General features: G+C 40.3%; 1 protein-coding gene across 1 annotated transcript in view; it reads right to left on the minus strand.

Moving 5' to 3' along the window:
* The window catches only part of MAK (male germ cell associated kinase), a 57,332-nt gene that overhangs the window by 14,909 nt on the left and 23,618 nt on the right, over nt 1-18,805 (minus strand). The window contains exons 6-11 of the mRNA XM_059399433.1: nt 17,381-17,513; nt 13,828-13,999; nt 12,775-12,942; nt 9,864-10,175; nt 4,621-4,793; nt 1,665-1,813 (exon numbers count right to left, since the gene is read on the minus strand). Coding sequence (XP_059255416.1) covers nt 1,665-1,813; nt 4,621-4,793; nt 9,864-10,175; nt 12,775-12,942; nt 13,828-13,999; nt 17,381-17,513 — 1,107 coding nt within the window. The remainder of the gene's footprint in view (nt 1-1,664; nt 1,814-4,620; nt 4,794-9,863; nt 10,176-12,774; nt 12,943-13,827; nt 14,000-17,380; nt 17,514-18,805) is intronic.

Genomic DNA, 18,805 nt, shown 5'->3' on the forward strand with positions numbered 1-18,805 from the left:
TGTTCAGTGCTATACAGATATCTCAGTGCCTAGATCATTATGTTCCTGGCACATATTAAGAGCTGCATATATATTGCTGAGTAAATGAATAAAACAAAGAAATCGAGAGCATCCATGAATGAATGTGTGTGCTATCCACAGGTCTCACAATATCTTGCCCTTACATCCACACGGAGACCTGCTGCTCATCCACTAACGACCTGCTGGGCCACCCCCTCTCTAAAGGCTAAAACAAAACAGACTGAAGCCACAGATCTCCAAATGCCCAGGCTTATAGTGTTAGCTCCTTCCTGGATAACTTCATGCCAATCTCTTCAGTCTCTCTTGGATAGGACAGTATCTTCCTTCTTACTACCCAGCAGAGAAGTGCAGTCTGAATGCTGGTCCTGTTCTCCCTCCCTTTATCTCAACTTCTTTGACATGGGTGTCTAAACCTACACAGCCATCATGCCTCTTTTTTCTCTCCTGTCCATTTCTAAAGCCTTTCTGCAATTTCATTTTTTTTTCCTTTCAATTATTGACAGTAGGAGTGGATCTCTACTGGATTCCTAAAACTGAAATTTACACGGTCGCCTAAAAGATAAATGGAAAGATGTCACGCCACAATGGCTTGCTAACGATCCAGTCTCGCCCTGGTCTCTGGTCTTCCTTATTCCTCATCCCGAATTCCTGGGAGATGAAAACCATTACTTGCTCCTGGAGACTTCCTCACGTGAACCCAGTGGCCTTTTTACTACCTGCAGAAAGCTGTAAATAGCCATGACTAAAATATCTCTCCATAGATACACAGTCAATTAAAATTGATTCCCGTTTAAACTTCATTAAACTTTTCTTTTTCAAATGGATTTTCAGGAGAAAAATGCTGCTTGTAGGCCCAACATAAACTCCCCACCATCTGTCTAGATCTTTCTCTCAAGCTCCAGGTTCAAATATTCAGTCGTCTTAGATAGATCAACTCAGATGTTTGCTAGGCATCCCAACCTCAACTCCAGTTTCTCACTTCCATACCTCCTGTTCTTTCCTCTTCTTCCCTTTCTCAGCTGAAGTCACCACCACCACCCCCACCCCCAGGCATTGCCACATCAAAAGCCCAGAAGCCAACACTAATTCCTGCTGTTTTCTACCGTCATCCATGCTGGTCTGTCAGCAAGTCTTATTTTCCACTATTGACATACACGGAACTTTTACCCATTTTTCTGTCTCCACATTTGCCACTCCAGAGCAAGCCATTACTGTCTATCCAGACACAAGCAGTGGGCTCTTAACCAACCTTCTTGCCCCTCTGGAGTGTATAGTATGCTCAACCCACCTTGATCTTTCAAAACCATAATCCAGACCATTTAGGAAACACATTTTATGAAATGGTGTAACGGTGGTACAGAATTTAGCACTTACTTAAAGGCATAGCTTTGGTGGGCGAGAGTGGTATTTTTTTGAACCCTGTTCTCATCTTGATTTTTGACTAAGCATTTCTTGCGCAGACTTGACAGAGGCAAGAGACTGAGAAAAGTCCTTGGAGACAAGTCCTGCCTGGCAAGGCAGAGCCAGCCAAGAGCACTGATTATACCTGTTATCTTACTGGTGCCCTTCCTACAAAGATTCCAAGACACTTGAGCCTGACCTGTCTTCTAGTAGGCAGCAAACCTTTCATTTCCGCTGCTTACCTGGAAGGTATCTTGATTGCCTCAAGTAGTACTGTTTAGCTGTTGAGGCAGTTGACAGTTCAGAATCAGATTTTAGGGGAAAAGCAGCAGGTAAGCTCTTGTTTTCCCCTGCAGAGTGGTGGGAGCCAGAGGGGACAGAGTCTGGAAGCCTTAAAAATCAACATAAAGCAGCATTACAATATGAAAACATGTGAGGATGACAGCTACCGTGTTCTCACCCACCCCCTGCTCATCTTTTCAAGGGCAAGGTCACCTCACTTAAATGGTTTCCATCAGCGTCCTTTTGCTGACCGGGAAACGAAATGACAACTTCTTCCCCAACAGATACTGGGCTGTCCACACAATCCTTTTTGATACTAAACATTATGTGACAGATAGCTGTATATCTGAGCAGCACATTGCCTGTGTGTAATGTTTCTAGCTTTCCGGCCACTGCTACAGTTGTGGATTTATGACAGGGGAGGCCGGCACGTTGAAAGGGAAGACAATCATAGCCCCCGTCACCTGTCTATGAAAGCAACGTCTGTCAGTAAGGTTGTCTGGGACTCCCTCGGACTGACCCTGTCTTGGTTGGCCCTTTGATCTTCTGGCTGCCCAACCTGCTCTGGGGTAGCCCTAGACAAAAGTGGGACCCTTTCATTCAAAACACCCTCACTCGTTTCTGGCTCCCTTTCCCTCTCCCTCAGCCCACCGTAGACCTACCAACGGCTGAAATCCTACCCGTTTTCAAAACTGCTCTTACCAAAAAGACTTTGCTGTCCTCCACAAAGTGATCTGCCCATGAACAGAACTCTGGAGCTCCTTAGAGCTCCTTTATTAGCAGAACCTAATACATGTTCTGTTCTTGTGGTACATATTTCCACTGCTATACATTCGATGGGATGAAGACAGACTACATCCTGTTCCTACCTTTGCTTAATACCATCTAGGTGTTTAGTTAACTGTCTACCGCGCATGCATACAAGTGTAAGTATAAATATCTTGCTTTCGTTTTGTTTGCTAAAAAAAAAAAAAAAAAGACAACCTAATAAGTGAAACTTTCACACTTTAGTATTTGATCCGTTGTATTCTTTTTGAGTCAGCCTATGCAGAGAGTAGCAGAGCGCATTCAATTCACCAAGTATTGTACAGAAGAGAGGCAGACATCTCGATAAGTTTTGAATTAGGCCTCATCTGACTTTAGGCGACCTGTTTATCCAACCTGTCTGACTCTCAGTATTCTGTTCTACACTATTTTTACTGGAGCATGAAGATTACAAATTAAAATTTAGGTAGGCACTTAATATATGCTAGTATATTAATAATAATTATTGTTATATGTCTAAATTATATAAAGCCATTTGAAGATACTAAAAAGTGAAAATGGAATACACATTAAGAATTCATTGTCATACAGTTTTTCTAAAGACTTTCAAGAGAAAAGGAATAAATGTTATTGAAGACATTCACCCATTGTTCCCTTGCCAGAATTAAGCATATGGACTACAAACTTGATTTTAACTATAGATTTTGATTCAAATCTCTTCACCTAACACATGATAAAATTCAGCTGGAATTGAGATGACATAGGTTTAAAAAAAAAGTTTTCAAGTCATCTACACAGTACATCAATGCAGATGCAAATAATTATTTTTTTAAAAAAGCAACTATGTAGCTTAACTTGACATCTATAAGTTTTTATCATAAATTAAGTCATTTTATTTCTTATTTCTTAATAGTAGATAGAAAACAGTAAACAATTCACAAGATGAAATATGAAGATTACCTATAATTAAGTATTTCATGGTGTGAGCTGATAAAGTTCTAAGTACCTTATTCCATAAAACCCTGAATCTTCAAAAAATTATGTATAACATATATCTGTAGGTTCTGAAAAAAGTCACAGTTTCACAGAACATTCTAGTACATTTAAAAGAATAGACATCATTAGGCTCTAGTGCTTTAGTGGTTCTGAATTCCCATGCTTTCCAACACTGGCTAACATACCCGATTTCTAATGTGGGGTCTTCTTTCCCCTAAGAGAAATACGTATAGGACAACAAAGCCTTCTGAGCTGAAGATGGCAGTCTTCTGACCTGTCCCTTTGTCTATCATCTCAAAGGTTGTTATGCATTCATGCCACTCCAGATTCGAAATGCTGAGAGGAGTGACCCTCTGGCATAAAGTGGGAGGGGGATTAAGCATGTTTGTTCTCAAGTTCGTGTACTTTACGGAAGAGTACCTATGGAACTTGAGCATCTGGAAACCTACTGACAAAGAATTATCCAAGCGTAAGTCCTCCTGACAGAACCTTCCATGTACTTCAGAGACATGTGTGTCCCAAGATAAATGCCAACTAGCTATTAGATAAAATTCTCTGCCTCCTGCCAATATTTTTCTCCCTCTTTTGTTCCAAAGAGAGAGGAAAAAAAAAAAAGACAGTATTTTTCCAAGCTTTTGTTCATAAAATTTAAACCACCCTCACCTCAAAGTTGAAAAGTGCACTAATGATGACTTAACTTAGATAAGGGACTGCGGGAGATAGGAAACTTCCAGAAAAAGTTTAAGAAATGATCAAAAGAGTTTAGAATAGCAAATAAATTAGCGAATCTGAGCACCATCAGAGGAAACCTTTACTTTTATAGATTGTGCTTTGCTTTTCTTCAAATAGGCATACAGATTTCAAATGGGAATGATGGCGATCATAATTCAGTAGGGCACACTAACAACTTCACAAGAACTCTTCCTCTCCCCCTGACCCGCCGGACACACACAACACTCAGCCATTAATTCTAAGAATCATTACCACGAGAAGTCAAGATTCTTACCTTCCCAGAGGTATGCGTAGAGATCTGGGGTATGTGGAAGAAAACAATGGTAAGCTACTTATTGTCTTTTAACATCTTCAGTTATACATAATGAGTAATATAAGTTGATGTATGATAAAAATATATTTTCCTGGAATGTGAAATCTTACCGAAATGGAGAATCTTTTTTCCTCTTTTCTTTGAATACGTTCATGCTTGGCTTCTTGGAATGGGAGGCTCCGAGATCACAGTCCTCAAATTCTTCCCAGCTGTCTCCAGACTTGAACACAGTCTGACCCCAACGCCTCCTAGCACTTTTATGACCCAGTGTGCCATTTGGCTTCTGTGGTGGAAAATCAGTCATCATCACCTGTAGTCATTTGCTGAGTTCCTTTTATGCGTACACTATTCTAGCTGATACCCAAAGTACCCATTCTCAAGGAGGATTCCATAAAGTTAAGAAGATACATATATACAGGTTGAAAAGTATTGACAAAAACAGGTAGCACATGCTAAAAATATGATAGGAGTTCAGAGGGAGGAAAGATCTCTGGATTTGGGCTGGGGTGAGACTTTATTCAGGATCAGAATTGACTCCTCACTGATGTATAATTTGGAAAAGTTTCATGTGTGACTGTGTCTCTTTGGACAAGTGACTTCTTAAAGCCTTGTTTTCTTCCTCCTTAAATGGAGATATGCAGTATTTCTCTAATTAGTGTTTCTGAATTTAATATAAAATATCTTGAAAGTCCTTAGGATATGGCCTAACATATAACGAGAGTTATACTAAGGTTAGGTGGTATGGTTGTTATTACTATTCTTGTTGTTCCAGAGTTTGGAAGAGGAAATATACAGAGTATGACTTTTTAATAGAAGAGTGCCAGGGGCACCTGAGTGGCCCAGTCAGTGAACATTCAGCTCTTAATCTTAGCTCAGGTCTTGATCTCAGGGTTGTGAGTCTGAGCCCCACAATATGTTGGGCTCCATATTGGGCCATGGAGCCTACTTTAAAAAAAAGGGGGGGAGCGTGGGGGGAAGAAAGAAAAAAGAGAAAAGTGCCAGAGTTTGTTCCAGGAAGAAAGTATAGACCAAGCTTATCAAAGCAGATGGTTGGTGCTGGAAGTTGTGGAGGATGGGGCTGCAAAGACAGACTGATGCCAGTGTTTGAAGGCCTTCAGTGTGTCTAATGCGTTGCAGCTCTCCCGTGGGCAGTAAAGAACACTGGATGTCTTTGAGCTAAAAAGTTGTGAGATAAAGGCAGCATTCTAGAAGGCCAAGCTCTTCAAATAGGAAGTCTTTACAGTTATACTGGCATGGTCATGAAAGAATACATTTGCTCTTAATAAGGAATAAAAGGACGGAACTTTGCATCTCCCTGAACAGAGGTCAGAGGAGAGTGTGGCACACACTGCCAGGTTGCCCACTCAGTAGCCATTCTTCCCATCTTCCTTTCAATATACCTCCTTAAAATACATGAAATCCCAGCCTCCTTTGCAGTTCTATGTAGCCATGTGACACAATCTAGCCAATGAGTTGTCAGTTTAATTGTACAGGAGGGACTTCCAGGAGAGCTATTTTTGGACTCCCTTGGCATGCCAGTGGCTTTCACTCTTCCCTCTTCTAAAATGCAGAAGCTACCCCAAAGGAGCAGCAGCCATCTTGTGGCCAGAGGAATGAAAGCAGCCTGCTAAGTATGGCGGAACAGGAAGACCGAAGCAGTCTGGTGGTGCCTTCTATAATCTGCACCAGCCCTGGTTTGGCCCACCATCTGACTTCTTGTTATGCAAGCAAAAGCCCATTATTGTTTGAGCCTCAGTGGTCCGTTTTCCATCATAAGTCACAGAAGAGTATAATCCTAATGGATGCAGACAGGAAGGGCAGGCATGACTAAAAGTTTCAGCCTGCTTGTTTCGGGACACTGGCTCTATCGATAAAAATAAGGAATGAGGAAGAAAACCTGCCCTGGACCACAGAGTGGTTTTATTCAAATTTACCTGGGGCAGTTGGGGTGGTACATAAATGGGAAAATCCAAAAGGCAATTGAAAATCAAGGAATTTGGAGGCATATACAGCTAAGTTCGGGCAAGAAGATGTTTAAAGAATGGATATGCTATTGCTTGGAGCCCGTGGTGCCTTAGTGATGGCTGATGACAGAAATAGTGTTTGCTGACCTCTATTATACTGTTGTTTTCTTTGCCAGGGAAAATTAACTCTAGACTAAGGAGAATGAAACAATCTAAGATCCCAGATGAGTAGAGCTAATCAAAGGTTATAGTTAGCGGAGCGAGACCTCTTATTTCTGTTGAGTTGTTCTTCCGGGCGCTGATGCTCTAGGCTGCTGGATCATGTCAGTAATATCAAAATGTCTGAGAAGACTGGAAAGGGGCAAATATAAATAATGTTTTAAAATAGAAGGTGGATTTTTGCAAATTACACTTTAATATGTTTGGTATAGGATAAGGGCAAAGACTCTGAATTCAGTTATTAAAGGGAAAGTTTTTGAGCACTGAGGGAAAAAATGTGGGTAGATTGTATAGGCCACCATTTTTTCTACAAAGCAAACTGAATATATGTGGTCTCTGTGGCCTTCAACAGAGTAGCTGACAAAGTCTTTGATTCATTTCATTTGAAATGAAGTGACAAAAGGACAACAAAGGTGGGTCAGTACTGTTACAGACTCAATGTTTATTTTCCCCCCAAATTTATATGTTGACATTTGTACACACACACACACCCCAAATTTATACCCCAAATCTAATGTGATGGTATTTGGACAAGTGGCCTCTGGGAGGTAACTAGAGATTAGATGAGGTCATGAGGATGAGACCCTCATGATGGGATTAGGGCCCTCATGAAAGAGATCACAGAGAGTTTGCTTTCTCTCTCTGCCATGTAAGGACAAGGTGAGAAGGCATTTTATTTTTTTTTTATTTTTTTTTTTTAAAGATTTTATTTATTTACTTGAGAGAGAGACAATGAACGAGGAGAAGGTCAGAGAGAGAAACAGACTCCCATGGAGCTGGGAGTCCGATGTGGGACTCGATCCCGGGACTCCAGGATCATGACCTGAGCCGGAGGCAGTCGTCCAACCAACTGAGCCACCCAGGCGTCCCGAGAAGGCATTTTATACAAACCAGGAAGAAGGTCCTCACTGGGAATCAAATTGGCTAATACTCTGATCTTGGACTTCCCGGCATCTAGAAAATAAATTTCCGGCTTAAAGCCTCCCAGTCTATGATATTTTGTTACAGCAGCCCAAGCACACAAAGTATATTATTCAGTAGTCTGACCAAGAGGACTCTCAGTGGGTCAGTGTCACTGTACAAGAAAGTCCTGGTGGCCTGCCCAAGGGCTCACTGCCCTTCTGTTCATCTTGAAGATATAGGAGGAAAAAAAGCAAATGAACAACTGAACTAATGCATAGTTAGTGACATGCTAGGTAGAATGGTTGAACTGACAAGACAAAAATAATTTAGAAATTGCAAAGGTAAAAGTAAGGTCTTGCAATTTTTTGAATCCTAGATATCATACTTTGTAATTTGCAAAAATCTCATACACAAGAAAGAAGTAAAGAATGTGTGATTTAGCAAAAGCACTTGTGGAAAATAGACTTGGGAATTTTAGTTGACAGAATGTTCAATCCCTTCTCTGGAAACTATTAGCTATCTAAAAATTGAGCACTAGGATACTGGGTCGATAACTTCGTGAATGCATACAAGGCCTTAGCATAATACATGGCACTTAGCAGATATTCAATAAATATTCATTTCTTTTCTTTTCCTCTCAGTATGAGTCAACGTTTGATGTACCTCCCAAGAGAAAAAACAAAAAAACAAAAATGTAATCTTTGGTGACACAAGTGCACATATGGTTCTGGAATGTTGGAGGTGATTCACCCATGATTTATACTCCCTGCCCATGGTTTGCCTCTACTTCTGGCAGCCTCTTTCTAAATGGGAAGCAGGATGGAGAGGGGACTCAAAGTCTCCTTCCGACACAGGAACGAAGGATTACTCAGTCATTGGTGAATGATGTCATGTGTGGAGTGCGAGGGAACTTGGGATGTTTCTTCTAGAGAAGAGGACAGGTAATATAAGGTCTATTTTTAGAGACCTGAATGGCTGCCTTTGGGGAAGAGTGATAAACTTTTATTAAAAGCTACAGAAGGGACACTTGGGTGGCTCAGTCGGTTAAGCGTCTGCCTTTGGCTCAGGTCATGATCTCAGGGTCCTGAGGCTCTATCCGTGGGGTGTCTGCTTCTCCTCTGGCTCTCCCTTATGCTTGCGTGTGCTCTCTCTCTCAAATAAATAAAATCTTAAAAAAAAAAAAAGCTACAGAAAACCAGATGTTAGCTCAGTATAAGAAAGAACTTCTGAATAGTCAGAAATGTCCCAAAGAGGGGGTGCCTGGGTGGTGCAGTTGGTTAAGCGTCCAACTCTTGGTGTCGGCTCAGGTAGTGATTTCAAGGTTGTGAGACAGCCCTGTGTTGGGCTCCACACTCAGTGTGGAGTCTGCTTGAGAATCTCTCCCTCTGCCTCTCCTGCTCATGTGCTCTCTGTCTCTCTAAAATAAATCAATCCTATTAAAAAATAGAGAAAAGAAATGCCCCTAGATGATGTAGACTCCTAGATGTAGTGTGAACAATTAATTCATCTGTTCAATGGGTAAACTGAGAAGCCAACCACGTAACAGGCACCATTCTGGGTTCAGGGCCTGTACTGATAAACAGACAAACATTCCTGAGCTCTTGGAGCCTACATTCTATAGGAAGAGCCAGATAATAAACAGGACAGATAAGAACCAGGCAATTAATAGTACAGTAGAATAGGATTAGTGCTACAGGGAGCAGGGCTTCTTATATAAGGACGGCGGAAGGGGATAAGGAATTAGACAGTATTCGTTGAGATCTCTCAGTCCTTAAAGTGCCCATGATGCAAATGCATTTGGGAGTGTATATCTTGAGGATACAGCTCATGTGGCCCCCGACAGAGCTCCCTGAACTGAACAAAAGAAGTAGGAAGAGAAAGTCTTAGACGATGCCTGATACTTAAAAAACCCATTCTGTTCATGTTCATTAGTATTTAAAAACAGTATAAAATTACTGTTCAAATCCTTAAGATTTAGGATCAGCTCTCTCGAGTCCCAGAGTCTATTAAGTTCTTTGAGTTCTTTTGCATCTGAGTAACTGTTAAAGAAAAGTCTGTAGCATCCAAACTTCATCACATTTATTTTGGCTGTTTTTCTTTTCATAAACCGTATTAGGATTTCAGGTTATCTCTTGCAAAGCTCCTGCTAGAGGAAGCAGGGACTTTAACATGAGTTATCTTTTATATCTTCTCCCACATTTTTAGGAATAAAATCCTAACTGAGCCTAGAAACTATTGCATCCAAAGTGTCGTTATGGGCTACTTACGGTCGGCATGGTTCGGACAATACTTGGAAACAGTGTTTGTGGCGGTTTCTGCTGTCCCGGCTGCTTTGGCGCTGGCTGGACACTCGTGTTCTGGGGCAGCTGGATGGACTCCAGTGGCTGGTGGCTGTTCTTCAGTTGGGGCTGTCTGACCATCTGGTCATTTATGTCTGGCAGGGGCTTCAATTCTAGATCCCCTAAAGATGGCTTCGATTCTAGTGGTTGCACCTGCTTATTTAAAGATTGTTTCGATTCCAGATGATGTGAGGAAGGGCCTAATACTTGACCAACTTGAAAATACGAGTGTTTCAATGCCTACAAAAGCATGGAAATAAGAAATGGAAAACAGTTGCACCTAAATTTACTGCACATAAATGACTGACAGCAGGCTTGGCATACAGCACTAGCCTAGATCAGCTTCAAAGACTTAGAAAGCATCCAGTTTTCCCCTTCTGCTACCTTCAAAAAGGTAACCAGCAGATGATGATTTAGGACATAAATTTCATTGAAAAAATAAGGTACAACATAGTAGGGAGAATGTAAAACTCACGGGTAATGTCCAGGCAAAGCAACTGTTGTATTTGTATGAAAATAAAATCCAGCTTATAAACACGGGCTAAATTTGATGTGATTAATTCAAACTAAAATGCTAGATACTGAGCATGGTTTTAGAGTCCCTCCAAAGCCATTCGGGAATGAGTTAAGAAAACCTTCTAAGGAGTTCATGTTAAATGATTAACTAGAACATATAAAATTCAGGGCCACTCTTAGCCTGAGGATAGCTACATGCCTACCAGCAGTAAGAAAAATTCTAGGAAAGGAGATTACAAGTGGATATGTGTTAGAGCTTACTATAGTAATGTATCAGCAAAGAGAAGTTATTTCTGGGAAGAAAATATAATAATAATAAAAAACGATCACTGTTTGGGTTTTAACCAGATCAGCCAACCAACTACTGCTGCAGCATGGAGGTGGTGGGCTGGAGGGGTGGGCCCCTGACGACCGTCTGGCCACAGGAGTCTACAGGAGTGGTTCTCCCGTGGGTGGGAGGTACGACTGGCATCTAGACATGCTACTAAGGGTGCTGCTGAATATCCTACAATAACAGGATGGTCCACACAACAAAGAAGGATCTAATCCAAATGTCACAATGGCCAAAGTTGATGACAATTGGTCTAGGGGATATCTGAAGCCTTCTGTGCGGCTCAGCTGTGGATACTGATCCCTTTACCCAGTAATCATATGCCTGGATTAAAGGAGGAAAGTTCCCAGGTTTGCAGTTTGTGTTTGTATGCATGGGGGGAGGGGAGGGAGGGCACCTTAAGGTAGCCAAGCCCAACTACCCTGCACATCCTGCATGAAGCCGGTTCCCACTGATGTGTGAGCACAGCTCTGACCCACAGTTAACAGCAAGGGCAGTTTTTGAGGGGACAGAAGTAGCCTTGTACATGGCTCCTGTATTCTGTAAGTTCACGTCTCCTAACTCAGTCTTCTTGTTTCCACTAAAAAGCAGGGCTATGACATAGTGGGCAAGAAAGAGGTTAAGGGTGGGAGGTATATTTCAGCAGCTGTAGAAAGAGCCTTTATTCTGAGATGTCCCCTACCGCAACCGATGTATGTGTTAATTACACTGACGTTTCTAAGTGGAGCTCTACAAATACAGGCAATTTAAATACATCAGTACCTGGCGCACAGAAAGCACTCAGTTTCTTAATTAAGTCCTATTAATTAGTATGTCAATACTCCTAAATTAAAACTGTACTATTTTGGAGCTAGAAACTTTAAAAGTGTGATTTGCAACTTCAAGGCTTCATCTGTAACAATTTTTCCTCTTTAAGATATCAGCTACCATCCTTCAAGAAGAGGTGAGTCTTTAAGAAGGAACTTGTTTTTTCTTGCTTACTCGGGGAATATTTGATCATAGCATAGAGTAAGGATGTATGGAAAATTCTCGGGAAGAAATTAAAATAATCTGCAATGCCAACATCAGGAAAAAAGTATTGCTCACATTTTGATGTTTTGCTTTTTTGCACTTCTTTCTAGTCATGTAATATTTTTATATATATTTATTTTTAATAAAATCATGTTGTATGTATAATAGCCTAGCCTACATTTAAACTTAGCATTTGGGCTTGAGAACTCTCCAAAATGGTTACTTTATTTTAAAAATTCCATTTTTAATGGGAGCAAAGTAGTCTATGTTAGGGATATATATACCTCCAATGCGCAGTTTTTAATGAACTTTGAACATCTGTGGCATAAATCATTATCCAACTTTCTGATTGCTTTCAACGTTCCTGATATACTACATTGCAAAACTTTTTCCATTACTTAGAGAAATAGCCTTTTAGCTGTTTTTTGTTGGTTTGTTGTTTTTGCATTTTACCATAATGAACAATGACTACACATTTAAAAACAATAGTTTTTGGTAATTTTTACTTCTTTTTCTGGTTTTTAAAAAATGTCTCATGCCCACTTCTTTTTTAGGTAAGAGTTAAAGACTTTTATTATATATTTATTACAAAAGTTAACAAATATTTAGAAACAGAAAATGTTAAAATTAGAAAATGTCTCATTTGTTGAAAAGAATTCTTGCTGTTTGTCTTCCAACCTTAGGATTTTTATAAGAGAAAAAAATTTAATTTTTATGTGACCAAATCTGAGTTTTTCCTACAGAGAACAAACTGATGGTTACAAGAGGGGAGGTGGCTGGGGGTGTGGGGGAAATGGGCGATGTGGCCTGAGGAGTACACTTACGATGATGAAAAAAAAAAATCTGAGTTTTCCCTTTGTGGTTTCTTCTGTTACTTTTATACTCATCTATCTCTTATCTTGAGATTAAATACTCATGTATACTTTCTTTAGTATAAAGAAAAACCACTAAAAACCACTGTAACAGAGGGATTCCTCTTACCTGACTTGCTGTTGGTCGCTTCTTCGGATCCCAATTCAACATTTCAGTCATAAGCTGAATCGCTTCATTACTGGCATTGGGAATAAGAGTTTTTAGGTTTATAGGAACACACTGGGGAAACCGGAAGTTCATAGAGGATGCAAGCTGGTACCCTTCTGGCCAGTCACTCTGTTTAAGGCATATATAAGTGGGTGGGACAGGAGAGCAAAAACGAAATGGTTTTTAGTGATCAATTTAAAAACACAGGTATAATATAACAATCACTGGTGGTTTAGTGTTGATTTATAGAAACAGAATGAAATATCAGACCTACAACTCAGTGCTATATGTAGTATAGAAAGAATATTAAACTCTTGTCCGTGTTTTAGATCTTAATGATGATACCCAGCCGACTTAGAATAAATAAGGCACAAGTGGTTTATACAAACAGCTGATCATTCCAAAGTCCCTCATAATGTTAGACATTGCATCCACTGTTAGAAACTGCACATAGTTAGGAAATAACAAATTACACGAAGCTTTAATTACTTGTCTAATTTTAACTACAAGGCACATACTAACATAATTAGGCTGTAATTAAATGTACTTATTAAGTACATATCAGAGAGTAAGGTCTGGCTGAATGTGGTAGTTAATTGAGAAGTACTCAGGTCGAGGAATCAAATACCCGAGGCAGAGGTATGTAAAATGAAACAGGAAAGGTTAAGAGAAAATGGTCCAGGAACCTGGGATTCTAGAATTGATGCCAATGAATATTCGCAGAGTAAATGGGAAAGAGTCTAAGCGAGGATGGCCACGAGGTCTTCAACTGGTCATGAACCCAAAGTAAATATACAGAATTCTAAATAGAATGTTCCCTTAAGTTCTTAAAGGTAAGAACCCTTTTTTCTTCAGTCTTGAAGGATTCTGGCTTCTTATTCCACCCAATTAAAAAAAAAAAAGGATAAGAAAAATAACCATTAAAGCATATGCCTATTTGAAAATGAAAATATCAGATAGCTAGGTAAAAATCATAATCAAAAGTTATAACAACTTAAGGACATGAGTACTCACTTTTTTGGGAGTCCCTAAAACTTGGCAAATCTTAAAGATTTCATCGACCTCACTTGTTCCTGGGAAAAGTGGTCTTAATGTATATAGTTCAGCCATTATACTCCCAACAGCCCATATATCAATGGGAGAGCTGTATACTGAAGATCTTAGTAAAACTTCAGGGGCGCGATACCTATGGAAATAGAAAACAAATCAAAACGGGCCATTTTGGTTGGAGTTGGAAAGATGGAAAAATGGCGGGGTTTCATTATACATTTCAATCAAGGAACCAGTGCTAAGTGGCTTCTATGTATTTGGCATTTGCATAGCATGGTGGGGCTCAGTTGGACATAACACATTTTCCCTGACTACAAACAGTTGGTGGAGTTGGAGACAAACATAAATGAAATGTCCAAGTGGGCTAAGTTAGGAACTCAAATGAATCAATATGGAAATAAGTCCTGTAAGACAGGGTTGGGGGGGATCTGAACAGAAGCAGAGGTATTCTTAATGAGAACAGTAGCATAATTTATAAAATATATCCATGAAGTATTTATATGAAGGATAGAAAACAAAAGATGAACAAAGACTATCTCTAAGTAGTGGGGTTTTCCTCTTCTTTTTACTTATCAGATTGAAAGTGCTGATTCCTTCAGTGGACTCAGTTCCCGCAACTGACAATATCTTCAGTGCAGAAAAATACCCTATTTATGAGAGCAAAGGTACCTGGTGGAAAAGTAGTCTCAATTCTAACTCCTTTTTTCACACTTAAATGTGTAGATTTAGCAGCCCAGATATTTCACAGTATTGCCTTTTTGCTTCTGTTCCGAGTACCTTTCTTTGACAGGTTTATTGAGATATAGTTTGAATAACATACAGCATATCCATTTAGAAGCGTATGCCTCAGGGGCTTTAAATATATTCAGTGAGTGTGTAATCCATTATCACATTCAATTTTGAATATTTTCATTGGCCCCAAAAGAAACTTCACACCTCTCCAATGTCCCTGTACCCCCAGCGCTAGTCTACTTTCTGCCTCTAGACATTTGCCTATTGTGTGTACTTCACACCAGTGGAACCATATTCTGTCCAATCCTTGTGGACTGGCTTCTTCCACTTAGCATGGCTTTTTTTTTTTCTTTTTAAGATTTTATTTATTTATTTGACAGAGAGAGAGAGAGAGAACACATAAATAGGCAGAGGGGCAGGCAGAGGGGGAGGGAGAAGCAGGCTCTCCACTGGGCAGGGAGTCCGACTCAGGGCTCGATCCCAGGACTCTGGGATCATGACCTGAGCCAAAGGCAGTCGTTCAACCGACTGAGCCACCCAGGCGCCCCACTTAATGTGTTTTCTCGGTGCATCCAGGTTGTATTGTAGCACCTATCAGTACTTCATTCTTTTTACCACCAAATAATATTCCATTATATGGCTGTTGCACACTTTAGTTATCCATTCATCAGTGGATGGGCACTTGGGTTGTTTCCAATTTTTGGCTATTATAAGGAATGCTGTTGTGAACATTCATATATAAGTTTTTGTGTGGGTGTGTGTTTTCCTTTCTCTGAGGTGCAGAGGTATGGAATTTCAGATCCCACGGGAACTATATGCTAAACCACCAAGGAGCTCTGGACTCTCCCGTGCATTTTACATTCACCCCAGCAACGTATGACGGATCCAGTTTCTCTGTGTCCTTGCCAGTACTTGATATTTTTATGAGATAAAACTAATAGTTTTGAAAGTCTTGCCAAGTTTAGATGTTGAAAACAAGTCTTCTCAATTGCATTCCATTTCAGTATAGCGTCTGTATTTACCCAGTTGAAAATAGATACCAAAAACGGAACTGTGCTTCTTCCCCCAAGAAGCTCCCCAGTATTCCCCATCTCAATTAGTGCTGACACCATCCTTCCAGCTGCTCAGTAAACAAAGCAAAACAAAATAAAAACCCCCTTAGAATCATCGACTCCTTTATCTTATACCGCACATCTGACTCATCAGGAAATCCTGGCTGCCCTACTTTAAAAATAGCACCTCCATGGCCACCAGATCCAAGTCACTGTCATTCCCTGCCAGTGTAACAGTCTCCTACCTGGTCTCCCTGCTTCTTCCCTTGCTCTTCTAAAATCTGTTTTTAACCTACCAGTGAGAGTGATACTTTGAAGACCTGGCAGACCCCATCACACCTCTTCTCAGCATTCTCCAGGGGCTCCCCAGTTCACTAAGTTTAACAAGGCATCACAGTCCTTACGATGACCTATAAGGACCTGAGATCTTGCCCCATTTCCTTCTGCAGAATTCACACATGGCTTTCCTGTCTCAAGGCCTCTACACTCAGCATTTTCTTTGCCTGAAGTCTCCGTGCCTTGGCATCTCCTTCTCAGAGAGACCCTCTGTTTGAAATAGCAGCATGCACTTTCCCTCCCCTAGCCCTCCTCCCTGTCCGTTTCCATATTTTATTCTTCTCCATAATAATGTATCATCATCTGATATACAGATATTCTTGTTTTTATTGGAATGTAATACACATGCAGAAAAATGCATGTATCGTAAGAGGACAACTTGATGAATTGTCACAAATAGAATATACCCATTGACCCAGCGCCAAGATCAAGAAACTGGATGTTATCAGCATCCCAGGAGGACCCTCTCTTGCACTCTGGCAGTCACTACTCAAGTAACTGCTACCCTGACTTCTAACAGCAGAGATTAGTTTTCTGTTTTTGTATGTAGAAATGGAATCATACCATATGTACTTTTTTTTTTTTTTTTTTTTTTTTTTTTTTGTCTGTTTGGCCTCTTAATCTCAGCATTATATCTGAGAGACTCGGTCATGTTGTTGCATGTAGTAACTTTGGTTCACTTTGCTGTAAGGCATCCCACTGGATGAATATATATTATGCTGCATGTGATGGACATTTGGGTAGTTTGGAGTTTGAGACATAAACATGTGAATGTCTTTCTGTAACTCGTGATATTTTTAGCTTATTTGGGTTTTTCTGGTTTTATTTTGTTTTAATATTTTATTTATTTATTTGACAGACAGAGGGAGAGAGAGAGAGCACAACCAGGGGAGCAGCAGGCAAAGGGAGAGGGAGAAGCAGGCTCCCCACTGAGCAGGGAACCTGATGTAGGGGTCGGTCCCAGAACCCTGGGATCATGACCTGAGCCAAAGGCAGACGCTTAATGACTGAGCCACCCAGGCACCCTAACTTGCTTATTTATATATGGGATGTCATGTAAGCAGCATGAGATCGATGGTTTTTCTGTTTCTGTTTTTCTGTTTCGTTCACTTCTGTGTTCTGTGTTCACTATTTCATTCCTGAAATAGTGCCTAGCACATAGTAGGTGTTCAACAAGTGTTTGTTGAATGAACGAATGAATGAATGAATGAAATCTCTTTTCCTTCAGAATAGTTGTGACCCAGTCTTTCTCTCTCCACAGAATGCAAAATTCAGTTTAATATTTTGTTTTAAATACTCAAAATGGAACCTCTAGAAAGCTATGTTAATGACACACTATAGTAAAGCTTCAACATAGACTTACTTCTGCCTCTACAGAGTTGCATAAAGGTACTCACCATCTGGTAGATACATAATCAGTATATGGTGGCTGTGATCTTAATTCTCTTGCAAGTCCAAAATCAGCAATTTTCACAAGTTCTGGACCCATACAAAGCAAGTTTTCTGGTTTCATATCCCTATGAAAAAAACCTTGGTAACGTAGAGAGGAAAAACAGTAATTGAGCATTATGTCTAAACACATTTGACTTCTCAACAAAATATAACTGAGCCTCTCTGTTGGAATTAGGGATGTGAACTTGGGGAGAAAAATCCATATTTATTATCTTAAAACTGATGGAGGTGGGAACCCTGCTTTCAAAATTTGATAAGGAAGTTTACACAGTATATGAGGCCACTTAAAATACCCACTTAACACATATTTCTGTTTGTGAATCCAGTAAATTCAAGCACTTGGGCTAGATACTGCCACATTCCAATTATCTCCAGTAATATGCACAACTTGAAGGAGGTATTATGGTCACTATTGTGTAGTAAATGAGGAGGGAGACGCCCAGAGAAAAGAAACCTAATTAAAGCCCCAGCATTAGGGGCTTTACCATAATTAGGCTTACATCACTTGTTTGAAAAGTCCATTAAACAAAAATAGAACTCCACACATTTTATCCAGTTCCTTCATTTACAATTACTTTATTTAATAGCTCAGTTCTCCCCTGGCAGCTGCCTTATTGAAAAATGCAATTATTTACCAATTCAGTATGTAAAATAAATGGTTACTGAAGCTGAGAGGCAGGGCAATGAAACTGAGGCAGAAAATGCAGCAAGAAGAACATGAAAGCCCTCTTGTACATTTCTTTCTTTTTTTTTTTTTAAGATTTTATTTATGTATTTGACAGAGAGAGATCACAAGTAGGCAGAGAGGCAGGCAGAGAGAGAGAGAGAGGAAGAAGCAGGCTCCCCACTGGGCAGAGAGCCTGATGCGGGGCTCTATCCCAGGACCCTGAGATCATGACCTGAGCCAAAGGCAGACGCTTAACCCACTGAGCCACCCAGGTGCCCCTCTTCATGTATTTCTAAGGGGGATCTAAAGTTTGCTGGCTATAGACAGATGGCCTGTCTTCCAGTGACCTTGCAAGGTGAGAGAATCCAGAAGGGTCCTGGTCATCAGTTGTAGTCATCGTCGTGAGGGGGTTTTCATGTAGTTGTAGCCTAAAGATTTTAAGTCAAATCTTAAGCCCGAGCTTTTTGATTCCTGCTAAGCCTGTGTGGACTTTATGTATGTGACATCTACAACAGTTTTGTCCTCAGTTTATCTGGGACTTCTTACTCAAACTAGTTGTTGAGATCCATTTCACAAACTTTCAAGGGAAATACACTGCACTTTTGTAACATGAAGACCAGAACAGGAGCACACGTGGTGGTGAGTAAAGCAACATAAAATCATACAGAATGACACCAGTTGTGTATCTGCACAGTTGACATTT

Source organism: Mustela nigripes, chromosome 5, assembly GCF_022355385.1.
Source record: "Mustela nigripes isolate SB6536 chromosome 5, MUSNIG.SB6536, whole genome shotgun sequence".
Lineage (NCBI taxonomy): Eukaryota > Metazoa > Chordata > Mammalia > Carnivora > Mustelidae > Mustela > Mustela nigripes.